The sequence below is a fragment of the Leptidea sinapis genome, chromosome 9 (assembly GCF_905404315.1).
Source record: "Leptidea sinapis chromosome 9, ilLepSina1.1, whole genome shotgun sequence".
Taxonomy (NCBI): Eukaryota; Metazoa; Arthropoda; class Insecta; order Lepidoptera; family Pieridae; genus Leptidea; species Leptidea sinapis.
In genome coordinates, this window is record NC_066273.1 from 4,418,884 (window position 1) to 4,435,746 (window position 16,863).

Here is a 16,863-nt window from a genome sequence, read left to right on the forward strand (position 1 = left end):
TTTTCGAAACATGAAATTTTTTAACTAAATTTGGCAATAATAATTTTGAAAAAATTTTTAATCATTTAATGACTATCAGTATAATATTCAAACTATAAATATATATTTAAATACATTCCTACAACAAAGATAGACACATAAAGTGACATCTGTGAGAGACACAATATTGTCTTATCTAGATCATTTTAATTACCTTGATGTCTTTTTCAATACAAAGTCATTTACTAGTAAACATGGACGTCCTAGATTCCATTCGAATTTCAAATCTAAGCATTATTTAGTTCATTTTAATGCCAATGAAAAAATTTTAATGTTAAATTATAATTGTCAAATCAATTGCAAAATAGTTAATTTGCATTGTTGGCTAAAAATTTGTAAATTTGCCAAAAGATTTATATATGAACTAAAATTTATCGTTTCTTTATAGTTTGTGATATGAGCTGGTCTGGATATAATATATACTGTATGGATATAATATATACTAGCTGATACCCGCGACTTCGACAACGTTGATAAAGGGTTTTTAAAAATAATGTGCAAGTTTTGAATTGAAGATTATCTCATGTCCTATTCCAGTTCCGGTTCCCGTTTTCGCTCCCATTCCCAAAATATTATATGAATCTTATTTCGAGTTCAGTTTTTCACAAATCTCGCGGAATCCATGGATTTTTCCGGGATAAAATGTAGCCTTTCCCAAGCTCTAGAGTCTAGTCTATCGCTGTACCATATTTAATCAAAATCGGTTCATTAGCTCTGGCGTAAAAGCTTAACAAACAAACTAACATAAGTAACAGTGACATTTCAATAATATTTTTAAAATGAAAAAACACCTACAAGAGTTATTTTATTTTATAAATGTAATGTTAAATATGTGTAATAACATATGCAGTAAAAAAACTTTTTATTATAATATAAAAATAATCATGTGTTTCATTCATTATTTTCAATCATTATTTTATTATATCACCATATTTTTCGCAGCGCACGCGATATAAAGAATATTTTAGGTGATTTTTTCACACCTTGGGTTACATTATTGGAGTTTTAAGTAAGGGTTCCTTATTTTTTTAAGTATAATATAGCCTATGTCACACGGAGATAGTGAAGCTTTCCAATAGTAGAAGAATTTTTCAAATCGGTTCAGTAGTTTCGTTGCGTATTCAATGCAAACAAACAAACAATCAAATCTTTTTGAAGTTATACTTCTTTAGGCGCGTTATGAAAAAATGATGAGAGTGAAATTTTAAAAGTAACAGGTTTAAGTTGGTCTAAAATTTTCTGACGTTCGCGTCATTCGTTATTTCTTTTTGGTTTCTTCGTCCATTATTAGGACAGGCAAAGGGTTCAAGCCCATACAGCCGTATTCATTATGTAATAATTAATTGTCAAAGCCAACTTTGCAATTTTTTTACAAAATGGTTTTTTCTAAAAACATAGAATAGCACGAGGAATAAATCAAGGCCAAAGAAGTATAACTTCTTGTGTGCATGCATAAGTACACACACACTTTTTTTTACTATTGATTTCTAAATAGCTACTAAAACTATAGTTTCACAAATAATTCGACCATTATTTGAATGAACCAGGATTCCAGGTTCCATCATTAGATCGTAAGTAAATTTGTATTGCGCTATTAAACATTACCACGGAAGATATTTTTAGAGCCTCTTGCTGGTAGGCAACGCATGACAACAGGCCAGGTTTATACTTAAGTGTTCTTCAATATGTTTTAGTGTGTTTTTTTATGAAAATAAGGGACGAGACGAGCAGGACGTTCAGCTGATCATAATTGATACGCCATGCCAATTACAATGCAGTGCCGCTCAAGATTATTGAAAAACCCCAAAAATTCTGAGCGGCACTCCAACTGCGCTCGTCACCTTGAGACATAAGATGTCAAGTCTCATTTGCCCAGTAATTTCAACCTTCAGACCAAAACACAGTGACGCTAACACATCACTGCTTCGCGGCAGAAATAGGCGTCGTTGTGGTACCCATAGTCTAGCCGACATCCGGTGCAAAGGATCCTCCCACTGGTAAATATTTTCCACTCGCAATAGAGCGATCAAGTGAAAGGCCCACTCTCTACTAAGTTCTGCTCGGATGTTAGAGATGCAATGGATAGACACCGATGGAGGAAGATGCACCATAGCACGAGCATCCTCAGACGACGATGACCTCGATCCTCACTCATGAGTGAACGCCCGCAGCGAGAGAGATAAACAAAAACAAATGATAAAGCCAAAAAACTCAATATATTAAGATAGGTCCCATAAAAGAAGGTTATTTCAAAATTAGATTATGATTATTTTATAACAATAGAATTGAGAGTACAATATTGTATATTTGATTGAAAAGAGCGCAAAAAAAAAGAATGCTGGGAGAGTTTCTTGAGCCGCTTCTTCTCTCGCCCTTTGTTTCCAAAGCGGTAGTAGTATCTAGTATATTAGAAATGACATCAAAAAGACTTCTAAATGATTCAATTTTGAGAAAATAAATGCCTTTTTATGTGTGTAGACTAGTTTTACACAACCTTTGTTAACTTGTGCATGCATAATAGGAAGTATTTAAAAGGTACGGGCATTGCAAAACAAAGAAAATAAATATTTAGTGCCAATTTTTCGTTTAAATTCAATGACTAATTGTTATCGAGTATGTATCGTGTAATATATGTATTTTTAATCTATTTCCTGTGCAAAACCCAAGTTTAATTAAAAATGATATTCATGAAAAACATAATACAAGTTAATGACGTAAGAAATGTACTGTCAACGAACTACAGTCTGCAAATGAAAGCGCAGTTTAAGACGAATATTTTGCAATTAATTTAAATGTCTCCGTAAATTTAGAGATATTAAAATATAGCCGGAATTGTTTAAGGCTACGGTAACCAGATCTGGTTACTGGATCTTCCAAATTCGTGATATTCTCTATGAGCTAAGCAATCGCAACAACTCGTAAAATTCGAGAGTTAAACAAAATACAGATATATATCGATAATAATGCGTTATTCCCAGCGACAGCTTTCTGTCGCCGAATTCGCCCTTCGCACGACAAGCCACATATTAGGATATCATCCCCATCATCTAGATGTGTGGCGGTCCTCCACAGTGCTGTTTTTAAGAAACTTTCTGTCACGTACAAACAAGATGTTGAAAGAGCTTCCTAGTCTGGTGTTTTCAGGACAATGCGACTTGGGTGCCTTCAAAACATCTTCCTTATAGGCCGGTAACCATAATTCCTTGAGAAGTGTGAATATATATATACATATATATCTCGGAGATTTATTTGGATTTAAAATCGGGCGTCACGGTGTTGGTATCCTCCATGTTGATTTAAGTCGATCAGTGCGCACAACCGGCGCGGGCGCTAGCTTGATGACGAATGCGACTTCTCAATGAGCGCTCTACTGATGGACAATAATAACTAACTTCAATCGTGTCACAGACATTGACGTACACAATGACAACTTCAAATACACTTTGACAGATGACGTTCGGCATCAGTACAGGCACAATACACAGAGTAGAATATAATCATACAGGCCATATTACTTTTATATTCTAATTCTCCGACATATATATATATTTCCACCTATTGACTCATCCGTAAGACGTAGAGTTGAAATTTAGTAGGAATATTCCTTTCGCTGAGTAAAGGTCAGCTAGAAGGATTTTAGAAATTCGCACCGGTAAGTAAAAAATCTTTGTTTTTTATTTAAAAATAGGTCCCTCAGAGAGTATCCAGTGATCCAGTTTTAAATCATGACTATAATTTGTAATAGCATTTGTATATCATTCACCAACTAAATAAACAAGCGAAATATATTTAATTATAAAACATACACGGAATTTAACAATAGACCGAACTTTATTAAGCAGTTTAACAGATGAATGAATGGATGTAAATTCTTAAAATAAATAATGACTACTTTACATAAAATGTATGGTGCATTAAGCACATTTAGACGACCTTACCACCGATTCGTAATGCCATTGTTAAGAAAAATGGGCAAGAAATAATATACTAATGGCTGTTATACTATTATCAAATAAATAATAACAATAACATTGGCCTTAAGGAAAGGTCAAAACAATTACAAACTAAACATTTAACAATCCAAATAACTTAATTTATTTTTGCGATCTTTAAGATACTATTTGTAATTAATTAATTTTAATAGTTTATTTAAGTTTTCATTTATTATTTTGTGTAATTAATCTGAATACAGAAATCTATTGTAAAGTACATAATAAAAAAAGATGTGTGTGTACTTATGTATGTACGCAAAAAGTTATTTACTTTTAAGTATTTTACTTCTTTGGCCTAACAAATCAAAAATCCTTTGTAGAAAGAACAATATTGTAAAAATCTTGCAACGATGGCTTTGACAATTAATTATTAAATAACGAATACGGCTGTACGGGCTTGAACCCTTTGCCCATGCTAATAATGGACGAAGAAACCAGAAAAAAAAATAACAAATGTCGAAAACGTCAGAAAAATTTAAGAACCAATTTCACCCTGTTACTTTTGTGGTACAGTGATGCGCGCGCATCTTAAAATTTCACTCTAATCATTTTTCACAACGTCCCTAAAGAAGTATAACTTCAAAAAAACATATAAAAAGCTATATATGAAACAATAAAGTAATGATGGCATGAGAAAGAGTTATTAACGGTATCATTATTTCAAACAATTTTATCACTTATGTACTCACTTATAGATGCTACTTTTGGGTAAAATGCTATTGTGATAATACTATTGTAAATTGTCAGTATATTAGGCTTAAGTACCGATGTTATATATATATATATAAGAGATTTCCACGTATATAGTCACTCATCACGATATCTCTGGAACCATTAGGCGTAGAGACTTGAAATTTGGTAGGAATATTCCTTTCGCCGAGTAGACGTCAGCTAAGAACGGATTTTACGAAATTTCACTCGCAAGAGTTTTTTTTAAATATGAACAGAACAACGTCTGTCGGGTCAGCTAGTATATAATATAATTATGGCCATTATCGTCAATCGATGATTTAGATAATTATTAATACGAATCAAGTACATATGTATGTATACCTATGGAATTGATAAGAAAGGTCATGGTCGCTCAGAGGGCAATGGAGAGGAGTTTTCCTTCGAAATCGAATCAGAAATGAGGAGATCTGTAGGAAAACCAAAGTCACCGACATAGCCCAAATGATTGCGATACTGAAGTGGTAGTGGCAGGGCATATAGTTCGACGGACAGATGGCCGGTGGGGCAGAAAAGTCCTCGAATGGCGACCACGTAGGTACACACACAGAGTTGGTAGGCCCCCCACAAGATGGACAGACGATCATAACTTAGTATGTTTTTTTTTTTTATGAAATAGGAGGACAAACGAGCGTACGGGTCACCTGTTGTTAAGTGATCACCGCCGCCCACAATCTCTTGCAACACCAGAGGAATCACAAGAGCGTTGCCGGCCTTTAAGGAAGGTGTACGCGCTTTTTTGAAGGTACCCAAGTCGTATCGTCCCGGAAACACCGCACAAGGAAGCTCATTCCACAGCTTTGTAGTACGAGGGAGAAAGCTTCTTGAAAACCGCACTGTGGAGGACCGCCACACATCCAGATGGTGAGGATGATATCCTAACTTGTGGCGTGCGAAAGTGGAATTCGGCGGCAGGAATCTGGATAAACAGCTCTTCGGAACACTCCCCGTGATAAATGCGGTAGAAGACACACAATGAAGCGATGTCTCTACGCAACGCCAAGTGATCCAGCCGTTCACAGAGCACTGGGTCCCCGACAATTCAAACTGCTCCGCGTTGCACGCGGTCAAATGGATCGAGCTGATACTGGGGTGCGCCATGTTTTACTAGTTTTAGCTTCTTTTATTTAGCATTACATCTTCAAGCGTCAAAGTTAAAGTTAAAATCAAATAAACTTTATTGAAATAGGCTTAAACTAAGCGCATTTGAATCGGCGCTACAAATATTTCATTTAAATTACTGCATTTACCATATGGTCGTAAAAAGTTGAGCTCGTGAGAAGAACATAATATATAAGAAACCCAACGGCCACTCTTCAATCAAATAGGGTATTTTACAATGGCTCTAATATACATAATAGATTAGTTTGTATGGTGCTGTATCCAATATATGAGTAGAGTTTAAATAATATAAATTATTTCATTAAAAGTTATAAATAATTGAAATTATAAAAGGTCCATTTTGTGACAATCGTAATGTTAACAGGAGGAATAAACGTAAACTTGTTATGCCTACTACTCGGTTACGTCGAGTTAGTAAGTCTTTTATTGAAAAATGTATATTCTACAATATGATCCCTGAAAATGTACAAAACAAATGTGTTACGAAATTTAAAAGAATCGTTAAGAAACGTTTGTGTGGGAAAGGTTACTTATATTAGGAAAATTTATTGAATAAGGCGTTTATCCGCGTTACTTTGCGGAAATCCATAATTATACAAATGATTTAAGTTTTTTTTTTTATGGAATAGGAGGACAAACGAGCGTTCGGGTCACCTGGTGTTAAGTGATCACCGCCGCCCACATTCTCTTGCAACACCAGAGGAATCACAAGAGCGTTGCCGGCCTTTAAGGAAGGTGTACGCGCTTTTTTTTAAGGTACCCAAGTCGTATCGTCCCGGAAACACCGCACAAGGAAGCTCATTCCACAGCTCTGTAGTACGTGGAAGAAAGCTTCTAGAAAACCGCACTGTGGAGGACCGCCACACATCCAGATGGAGGGGATGATATCCTAACTTGTGGCGTGTCGTGCGAAGGTGAAATTCGGTGGCAGGAATCAGGTTAAACAGCTCTTCGGAACCCTCCCCGTGATAAATGCGGTAGAAGACACACAATGAAGCGACATCTCTACGCAACGCCAAGTGATCCAGCCGTTCACAGAGCGCTGAGTACCCGACAATTCGAGCTGCTCTGCGTTGCACGCGGTCAAATGGATCGAGCAGATACTGGGGTGCACCAGACCAGAGATGACAGCAATACTCCATGTGTGGCCGGACCTGCGCTTTGTAGAGCGCTAGAATGTGGGCCGGCTTGAAGTATTGCCGTGCTCTATTGATGACGCCCAGCTTCTTCGAAGCCAATTTGGCTTTGCCCTCCAGATGGCCACGGAATTGGCAATCGCTCGAGATTTCCAAACCCAGTATTCCGATATTAGGCGCGGCTTTAAGAGAAGTGTTCTCGAAGAGCAGTGATACGACAAATGGGGTTTTTTTAGTGGTAAACGCGCAAACTTGAGTCTTCTGGGGGTTAAATTGGACAAGGTTCAATTTACCCCATTCCGCGACCTTCTCGAGAGAGGACTCGATAGAAGACACAAGTTTCTCCCGGCACTGGTCGACGATTTCCCGAGAGAGACCTGCATGGCCCGTGTATCGCGCATCGCATCACCAGTGCTGTCATCAGTGCTGGCACAGCAATGCATGTTGGAAGTAAGTTTTCTTTATTGTTAATTCCGCCAATATTTGTTTTTAAAAAACAATATCTCGTAGCAGATTTTGGCGAGACAACACGTCCTGAGGATGCCTCGTGTAGAGGCGAAACACGTGTCGAATTGTTTTTTAAAAACAAATATTGGCGGAATTAACACTAAGAAAACTTAAATCATTTGTATAAGGTTACTACAGCATAAACGATTTTATTAATGATATCACAGACTAGGAATGAAGCGGACAGCCCTCAGGCTCTTTCATTATAAATGTTTATTGTACAATATCACATTGTAATCCATATTTTTATAAAAAAAAGTACTCTGAGTTTTCTTGCGTCTGTTGTTCTCAGGTCTGAGGCAGCCTATTTTGAATGGGTGGCAGTTTTTAACGTTCAATGAGTGATTTTAAATCCTATTTTGAATAAAAATATTTGAATTTGAATTGATTATCGTTATAAGTTGATACCTCCGCGTTGCTTTTAACTAATCTCTTGGTTTTATTTCTACGAAATAATTACTATTATTGAATTTCAATATAATAATATAAGAATAACAGAAATTTTAATTATAATCCAATGATCGTAACTTAAAATCTCGGATATATTGATGAAGTAAGATTCTATTTACGGTTATCAATGAAGATGAATTATCTCCTTTATGGGTGTGAAGCTAAAGACGATATCAAGGTCGTGACCAAAGTTATTTTCGAATAACTAATATGAAATGAAATAATCGTCGGATGAGAAACATACAGACAGATAATTCGTATATTTATTGTTATCTGCACAATCACGTTTTGCCCTTTTAGTAACTTCCAAGTAACTAATAAAAATGTATTGTTTATTGAGGTTATTATGTTGTTTTTGAAAGAGTTGATAGCCGTACGGCTATTGTTGGCAAAGGGAATAATCTGGGATCACTCAAGTAATTTGGAACACCTCATGGTTTCTTATTTGTCCGCGTAAACATATTTTTTTTTATTCTTAAATTAATTTTATAATTTATAAAAGGCATTTATTTTCTTAAAATTGGTTCTTTTTTGAAAAGTTTTTGATGTCATTTGTAATATACTAGGCACTACAACCGCTTCGGAAACAAATATTGCTCTGAGAGAAAAGAAGCGGCGCAAGAAACTCTATATAATTAATATACATAATAATAATATAATATAATATAATATAATATAATAATATTGACACACTTTTTACACAAATTATCTTGCCCCAAGTTAAGCATATATAGCCTGTGTTATAGGTACAAGATAATGATATATTTAATACAATATACTTACTTAAACATACACAAAGTCCTATAAACATACATGATTAAATTTAAACATCCATGAATCGGAAACAAACATCAATATTCATCATATAAATGCTTGCACCTACCGGGATTCGAACCCGGGACCTCTAGCTTAGTAGGTAGGATCGCTAACCACTCGGCTATACAGGTCGTCAAATATAAATATAAACTTTATAATATATAAGTTAACTGTTTTTTTTAAAAGACCAATATGACATTTTTTATATTTAAGTATCGTGTCTTTATTTTTCATCTTGCAACTTTAAAAAAAAAACGGTTTAGTGTGAGTCGGAACAAATTTTGTGAATTTTGTTTTCGTTATATTTTTTTATTATTTGTTCTTATAGCGGCAATGGTTAAACCACTGGGTAGAGATATATATTCACGTTTCTGAACCCAAAGGACTCCTTTGGGTTCAGAAATATCCTTCCAATATTGAGTAATCCTTATAAATCAGATTTTTATAAGTGTTGCCAAGAATAAAATTTTAGGGGTCATAAAGTTCCTAATGTTTAAATAAAATCAAAGTTTGTGATTTGTATGTTTTTTTCTATGTGTTCCGAAAGCATTGATAGAGTGTTCTGGGGACACCCGCGACGGTTCCTGGCCTTTTTAGAAATGTATTTTTTTGTTCACGGCATTGTAATGCATAGTGGGTGCAGCAAGTACTTATAAAGTAATTAATAAAACAACAACATACATACATAAAATCACGCCTCTTTCCCGTAGGGGTAGGCAGAGACCACTTCTTTCCACTTGCTACGATCCTTACATACTTGTTTCGCTTCGTCCACTTTCATTATTCCTTTCATACATGCTCTTCGGTTTAGGGTAGTTTTTTTTTATGGAATAGGAGGACAAACGAGCGTACGGGTCACCTGATATTAAGTAATCACCGCCGCCCACATTCTCTTGCAACACCAGAGGAATCACAAGAGCGTTGCCGGCCTTTAAGGAAGGTGTACGCGCTTTTTTTTAAAGGTACCCAAGTCGTATCGTCCCGGAAACACCGCACAAGGAAGCTCATTCCACAGCGTTGTAGTACGCGGAAGAAAGCTCCCTGAAAACCGCACTGTGAAGGACCGTCACAAATCCAGATGGTGGGGATGATATCTTAACTTGTGGCGAGTCGTGCGAAGGTGGAATTCGGCGGCAGGAATCAGGTTAACAGCTCTTCGGAACACTCCCCGTGATAAATGCGGTAGAAGACACACAATGAAGCGACGTCTCTACGCAACGCCAAGTGATCCAGCCGTTCGCAGAGCACTGGGTCCCCGAGAATTCAAGCTGCTCTGCGTTGCACGCGGTCAAATGGATCGAGCTGATACTGGGGTGCGCCAGACCAGAGATGACATCAATACTCCATGTGTGGCCGGACGTGCGCTTTGTAGAGCGCTAGAATGTGGGCCGGCTTGAAGTATTGCCGAGCTCTATTGATGACGCCCAGCTTCTTCGAAGCCAATTTGGCTTTGCCCTCCAGATGGCCACGAAATTGGCAATCGCTCGAGATTTCGAGACCCAGTATTCCGATACTAGGCAAGGCTTTAGGGTAGTACTCTAAACAAGAGTACTTGACCTGGCCTTTTTTCAAGACGTCCCTGATTTGATCTCGAAACGTCGGCCTAGGTCTACTCCTTCCAACACTTTTATTCACACTGGCCTTATACACTTTCTTCGTCAATCGTTCTTCATTCATTCAAAGCCATCTCCGCATACCTACAACATACATATACATACAACATACAAATACTAGTTTAATTGGCAATTCTAATTATAATTACTATCAGCTCTATATCTGCTCCGATATACTCTGTTGCGATGTAATTACAGTCACATGAAACAATCCATCGTTAAGTCTGGGGCCATTAAATTGGCGAGGGCTGGGTGATAGCGAACGAGCTGTGGCGATGAACCAGGCGCTTGGGCGGTGGCGGAGTGATCGTTGTATCCAAGTGACAGAAACAAATTAGTTTGATATCGACGCTTTATGTTGAATTTTTTTATTACTGACAGATTACTGTTTCGTGCCCACGCGAGACAACCAGGTTTGACCGGTTGCCACTGCCAATTTCGTGCGTGTCAGTATCAAGCTTTTACAAGACACCGCAACGGTGCTTTTGAAACCACATTACCTAACGTCCAGTAACTTTTTTTATGATAATAAGGGACGAGACGAGCAGGACGTTCAGCTGATGGTAATTGATACGCCATACTTATTACAGTGCAGTGCCGATCAGGATTCCTTGAGACATAAGATGTTGAGTCTCATTTGCCTAGTAATTTCACTAGCTACGGCGCCCTTCAAACCGAAACACATCTTTACACATTACTGCTTCACGGCAGAAATAGGGGCCGTTGTGGTACCCATAATCTAGCCGGCAGACTGTGCAAAGGAGCCTCCCACTAGTAGTGTGAAAATACGATCATAGTTGGGTAAAGTTAAGCCCACGATAGTAAAAGGACATGTGCATATATATAAATATAACATGGAAACGGTATTGAAACGTTTATGACCCCGAATATATAGTTGGAAATGTCCTGATGAGAAAAGCTTAAAATCATTGAGTATGGGGTTCTAGGTGGTTGGAATCAAAAGCTATTCAGGACCAAATATTTCCCATACAGTTACTCAGAAAATGAGGTTTGTACACCAGGCCTGCATAAACGAGCAGGAGACACGCGAGAGACGAGCGGGTTGTTACTAGTAAGTCATAATATTGTTGTACAATGACGTTAACAATGTAAAAAAAGCAGTTATGTGGTTTTATCACGTAGCAGCGTTTGTATGAGATATATCTCTGTTAAAAAAATATCTCTCTTTTATGGGTAGACTAGCCGTTCCCGCCCGCTTCGCTGGGCAAATTTAAAAAGGAATAAAATTAATTTTTAATCATATTCTTACAAATGCAATAAAAAAATAAGTAGCCATAAAACATCTAGGATAAAGTATGCATTGAATGGTGGTAGTTTCATGTCGATACGATCAGTGGTTTAGGCGTGATTGAGCCTCAAACAAAGACCATTTTCATTATCTTAATATATATATAAATTACGTGACACGTTGTTTGTCTGCGATGGACTGCTAAACTAGTGAACGGAATTTTAATGGGGATTACTTCATGGAGTGCAGTTAAGTCCAACTCGAGAGATAGGATAGTTTTTATTTCCAATATTTGTTTTGTATGGACATATTTTCTATGAGAGAATTTAGTGACGCACGGTTTGACAGTTCCTCTGTGAAACAATTTCATTATAACAACAGGGAGCATTTCTTACGAAATAATTGTGAAAAAATGTAAATGTTTAGAAATATTCCATAAAACAGTATTTTTTTTTATTATCTACAGAACAACGTCTGTCGGGGCAGCCAGTATGTATATAAGATGTTCTGTTTCGTCTCGGAATAATCTAAGAAATCTATATATGATAATATTTGATAAACAAGTATTGAAACATTCAGTTTAATTACTATTATCGCATGATCTACATCCATTTTGTTTGACAATTAATTACAGTGTGAGCTTATTGTAAGACTTTATCAAATATCACTCTATTGTTTGATGTAAAATACAACATATCGCGTGAAATTGTCGACTCTAGATAAAATACACGTGTTTTATTAAAACAAGAAAATACTTCTTAGTATAATTATATTATACCAAGATTTACCTGGTCACGATCTTTGTGGGTCAATATTACAGTATTTTTAACGAATTACCAATTGATATTAAACGTATTTTTGAAGTGAAAACTTATTTGCCGCGTTGGGCACTATTTGGTAGAGGAAAATCTTAGTTACGTGTCACCGACATGCTGAGGACCGGCGCACGCGATATATAAATAATTAAAAAAATAAATCACACCTTTCGTGTATTATTTACTTTGTGTTAGTGTGCGTGCATTGCTCAAAATGGCGGTTGACTGTCAAACTTAATTTTTTTCGACGTTTTGACAGCTGTCACAGTCTATCTAGACGTACGAATGATCTAAGGTACGCCGGATGATGAGTATGTTGTAAAAATAAAATGTGAAAACAAAATCTTATGAACGATGCGGGAGTCGAACCCGCAACCTCTCTCGAGAGTTTGTTATCAAATTTTATTTGTGTAATTAATCCCAGAGTTATCACTTTAAAACATAACAAATATGTAGTTTGAGTATATTGTATTTTTATAGAAATAGGAAAGTTATGAGTTGAGCAGAATGTAGACAATCTGATTTTAAATTTCTCATCTGCCAGTAACAGTAGTAATACGATATCAGTGATAGTGCTTGTAAGAGGATACGTTGAAGTATCTTATGTGTCTTTAGTTACACTGGCGTCTAGGGTTGTCAACTTGATCTCGATTATGCAGAGTATGTTTGGTTTCAGAGATTTTTAATAGAAGGTACTGTATAAAGTATTAACAAAAAGAGTTTCATTAATCTATGTATATGTAATGAAAATGGTCTTTGCTTGAGGTTGATAGCAAATAGACAGGTTTTCCCAGTTTCCTGGATTTTCCCCCCAAAAACCTTATGTATTAGTTTTTAAGCATAATAAAGTATTATCCCCCAACACGTAGATAGGGTTGTAGAAAAATGTTTTCTGAAACCTACATATATAAGGCTTTATTGTAAATTGCTTTAATAAGTAGATTATAAGTAATTTTGTATATATATTTTACAATCAAATATAGAAATTTGGAATTTTAATTTTTTATCTTTGTTTGAGGCTCTTTCACGCCTAAACCACTACTACCTCCATTCGATGCAAAATTTATCCTAGATTTATGGCTAATTATTTTATTATAGTTTAATTTATTTCTTCTTTTTAAATTCGCCCAGCGATGCGGGCGGGAACGGCTAGTCCATCTCTCTATATATATATATATACTAGTGGACCTAATAGACGTTGTTCTGTCGGAAATTTCGGACACACGTCTTTAATTTGAAAAATCGGTCCAGCTGTTAGAAGGAGTCCTCTAAAATACACTATATGGACGGAATTGAGAATCTAAACCAATCTCAAATTCACTGGAACACACAAACAAATCACCAAAATCGGTTCAGCCGTTTAGGAGGTAGTTCAATTGTGAATCTTAACCATTCTCAAATCCACCTGAAGACACACAGAAAGTTTCATTAGAATCGGTCCAGCCGTCTAGGAGGAGTTCAGTGACATACACACGCACACAAGAATTATATATATAAAGAAGATAATGAAAATGGTCTTTGTTTGTGGCTCTTCCACTCCTAAATCACTGATCATATCGACATGAAACTACCACTGATCGATGCGAAATTTATCCTAGATAGTTTATGGCATTCCAAAGTTATTTCCTTTTAAAATTCGGTCCGGAACGGCTAGTTTCTTATATTTTGAAGGAGCTTTTTTCCTCCAACAATTTGTCACATTAACTTGATATATTTATGGCATTGTATATTATAGTAACAAGTTTTTTTTTTAATTGTGTAAATTGAAAGACTTCTTATCTTCTGTAAATGTCTATTTTGCGCCAAAAAGTCAGCTTTTGTAAAATAATAATTTTGTCGTACTCTATTTTAGAGTGCGGTTAACAGCCCTACCCGCATTTATGCCCATCAAATCGTACCAAATACTATTCTGTGGCAGAAATAGTTGCACAAGTAGTGAAATTGTTATTGTAATAATAATATTTCAGGTGGTAAATTAAACCATTCTTCAAAAATCAAAGTTATCCATAATTTGCTCAATATTAGAGTTAAGCTATTCGAAGGGATACTGTACTCTACCAGAAGTTATAAAATTTTCCTCTTAGTAGTACTAGTTACTATCATAAACTGTACTCAAACTGTACTGTAGGCAAAAAAAATTTGAAAACTCGTAAGAGGTGGAGCTAAATCAGTCATACCAACATGCAAGGAGCTAAAATTTTATTTGTTTTAATTTTAATACCTGGTATTTGTTATTTTTTAAAGGATGATATGGTGAGATGAGACAAACATGCATACATAGGGGTCACCTGATGGTATGTGATCACCGTAGCCCATACTCTCTTTTAACACCAGAGGGAGGCTCCTTTGAACAGGATGCCGGCTAGACTATGGATACCACAAGGGCACCTATTTTGTGCCGTGAAGGAGTAATGTGTTAACATTATTGTGTTTCAGTCTGAAGGGTGCCGTAGCTAGTGACATTACTGGGCATATGAGACTTAACATCTTATGTCTCAAGGTGACAAGCGCAATTGTAGTGCCGCTTAGAACTTTCGTGTTTTCCAACAATCCTCAGCGGCACTGCATTGTAATGGGCAGGGCGTATTAATTACAAGCTGATGATATGAACGTCGTACTTGTCTCGCCCCTTACTGTCATAAAAAAAGTACATGTGAATTCGAAAACCGAAAACAAATTAGTAGGTCCGCGCCGCGGGTATCGAACCGGGGCACTGTGGTTAAGAGTCAAAGGTTTCTGCCTAATGTGCTACCGACGCACATAAAATAGTGGATTTATAAAAAAAAATATATCGTGATTTAAAAAAAATAAATGTAAGACTATTACCAATCTCAAATCTTAATATTATATATAATTTACGTGACACGTTGTTTGTCCGCGATGGACTCCTTAACTTATGAACTTATTCAAATGGGGATTACTTCATGGAGTGCAGTTTAGTCCAACTTGACAGATAGGATAGTTTTTATTTCGATTTGGGACCCATAATTATTTTTATTTCCATTATTTGTGTTGTATAGACATATTTTCTGTGAGAGAATTTATTGACGCACGGTTTGACAGTTCTGCTGTGAAAGAATTTCATTATAACAACAAGGAGCATAATAATTATGTTACGAAATAATTCTTGATGTTTTGAAATATTATTGGCAAATTTCTATAAAACAGTATTTTTTTAAATATCTACAGAACAACGTCGTCGGGTCAGCTAGTCATTATATAAAAGTTAAAGTTTTAATGTTAAAAACGTAATTTCTATTTCAACTTGTAAAACAAAAGCAAGGTTCTTAATTATAAATACTAACTACCAAACAATTTAAAAGGCAATCAATTATTAATTGTCTTATCGCAACAATGCTAAACGAATGGTAATTTCCATGAATTGTAGTTTAATATTGCTGAAGACGATTTTTACCTTAACGCCTCGAAGGTGTCAGGTAAAGAGGACCTTGCCAATAACCAAATATATTCTACGTGATTATATTTTTTGTCAGTAAAAATACTTCGCCAACTGAAGCGATGGCAATTCGATATGCTTACTTACTGCACTGTAATTTACACCACAATTAAATCAATTTGCATAAACACTTTTTTAAACGAACTATACTGTGATATATTTTAAGGGATAACTCACCATCTTTATTATAATCACTGTTCACGTGGTTCGAACACGAGGTAAAATCTGAAGAAACAGAACACACGTCCGACGTGCGCGTAAGCCGGCACGCTACTGCCTGTTTCAGGAATCAGGTATTCGTGTTGGTTGGTTCAATGTATGCGCGTGCGCATCTCTGATAAAGTTTGATAACGGCATGCTGCGAGAATATGAATTATGGCGGGGTTGTAGCTATGGAAACGTGGTCCACGCTGGGAGAAATTTTAAACGTAGGCATTAGTAATAAGACAACATTATGCAAATAAATTAAAGAAGGCGTTCTCTACTTATTATAGAGTTTAAATTTTTAACTGATTTCATAAATAGTTATAATAATAATATTGACACTAATACACAAATTATCTAGCCCCAAACTAGGCACAGTATATACTATGGGTACAGGACAACGATAAATTAAATACACTATAATTACCACACATAAATACATATAAACATCCATGACTCGAAAACAAACTATTTTCATATAAATGCCCAGTAGGCAGGGTCACTGCTATATGCACTGGGCTATATGGGCCGTCAGTTGACATTGTTTTTTTTAATGTTTGTTAAGTTTTTAGCACATTAGTAATAGGCTTAGGTCTGCAGCATATGCGGTTAAGAAAATTAGACGGTTAACTGACATAGATACGGCGAGATTAGTATACTTTAGTTATTTTCATAGTATTATGTCCTATGGTATATTGTTATGGGGCAGTGCGGCCGATATTAATACTATCTTT

The 16,863-nt window shown here is 36.0% G+C and overlaps 1 protein-coding gene across 15 annotated transcripts in view; it reads right to left on the reverse strand.

Annotated features, from left to right (window-relative positions):
• Positions 1-16,243, reverse strand: part of LOC126965958 (protein 5NUC-like) — a 203,257-nt gene extending 187,014 nt beyond the window's left edge. For all 15 annotated transcript variants that reach the window (XR_007729638.1, XR_007729636.1, XR_007729637.1 and 12 more), the window contains exon 1: positions 16,103-16,243. Coding sequence is in view for 12 of the 15 variants with exons in the window: in XM_050809784.1 (XP_050665741.1) it covers positions 16,103-16,105 (3 nt within the window). In the remaining 3 variants the exon portion in view is untranslated. The remainder of the gene's footprint in view (positions 1-16,102) is intronic.
• Between the last annotated feature and the right edge of the window lie 620 nt (positions 16,244-16,863).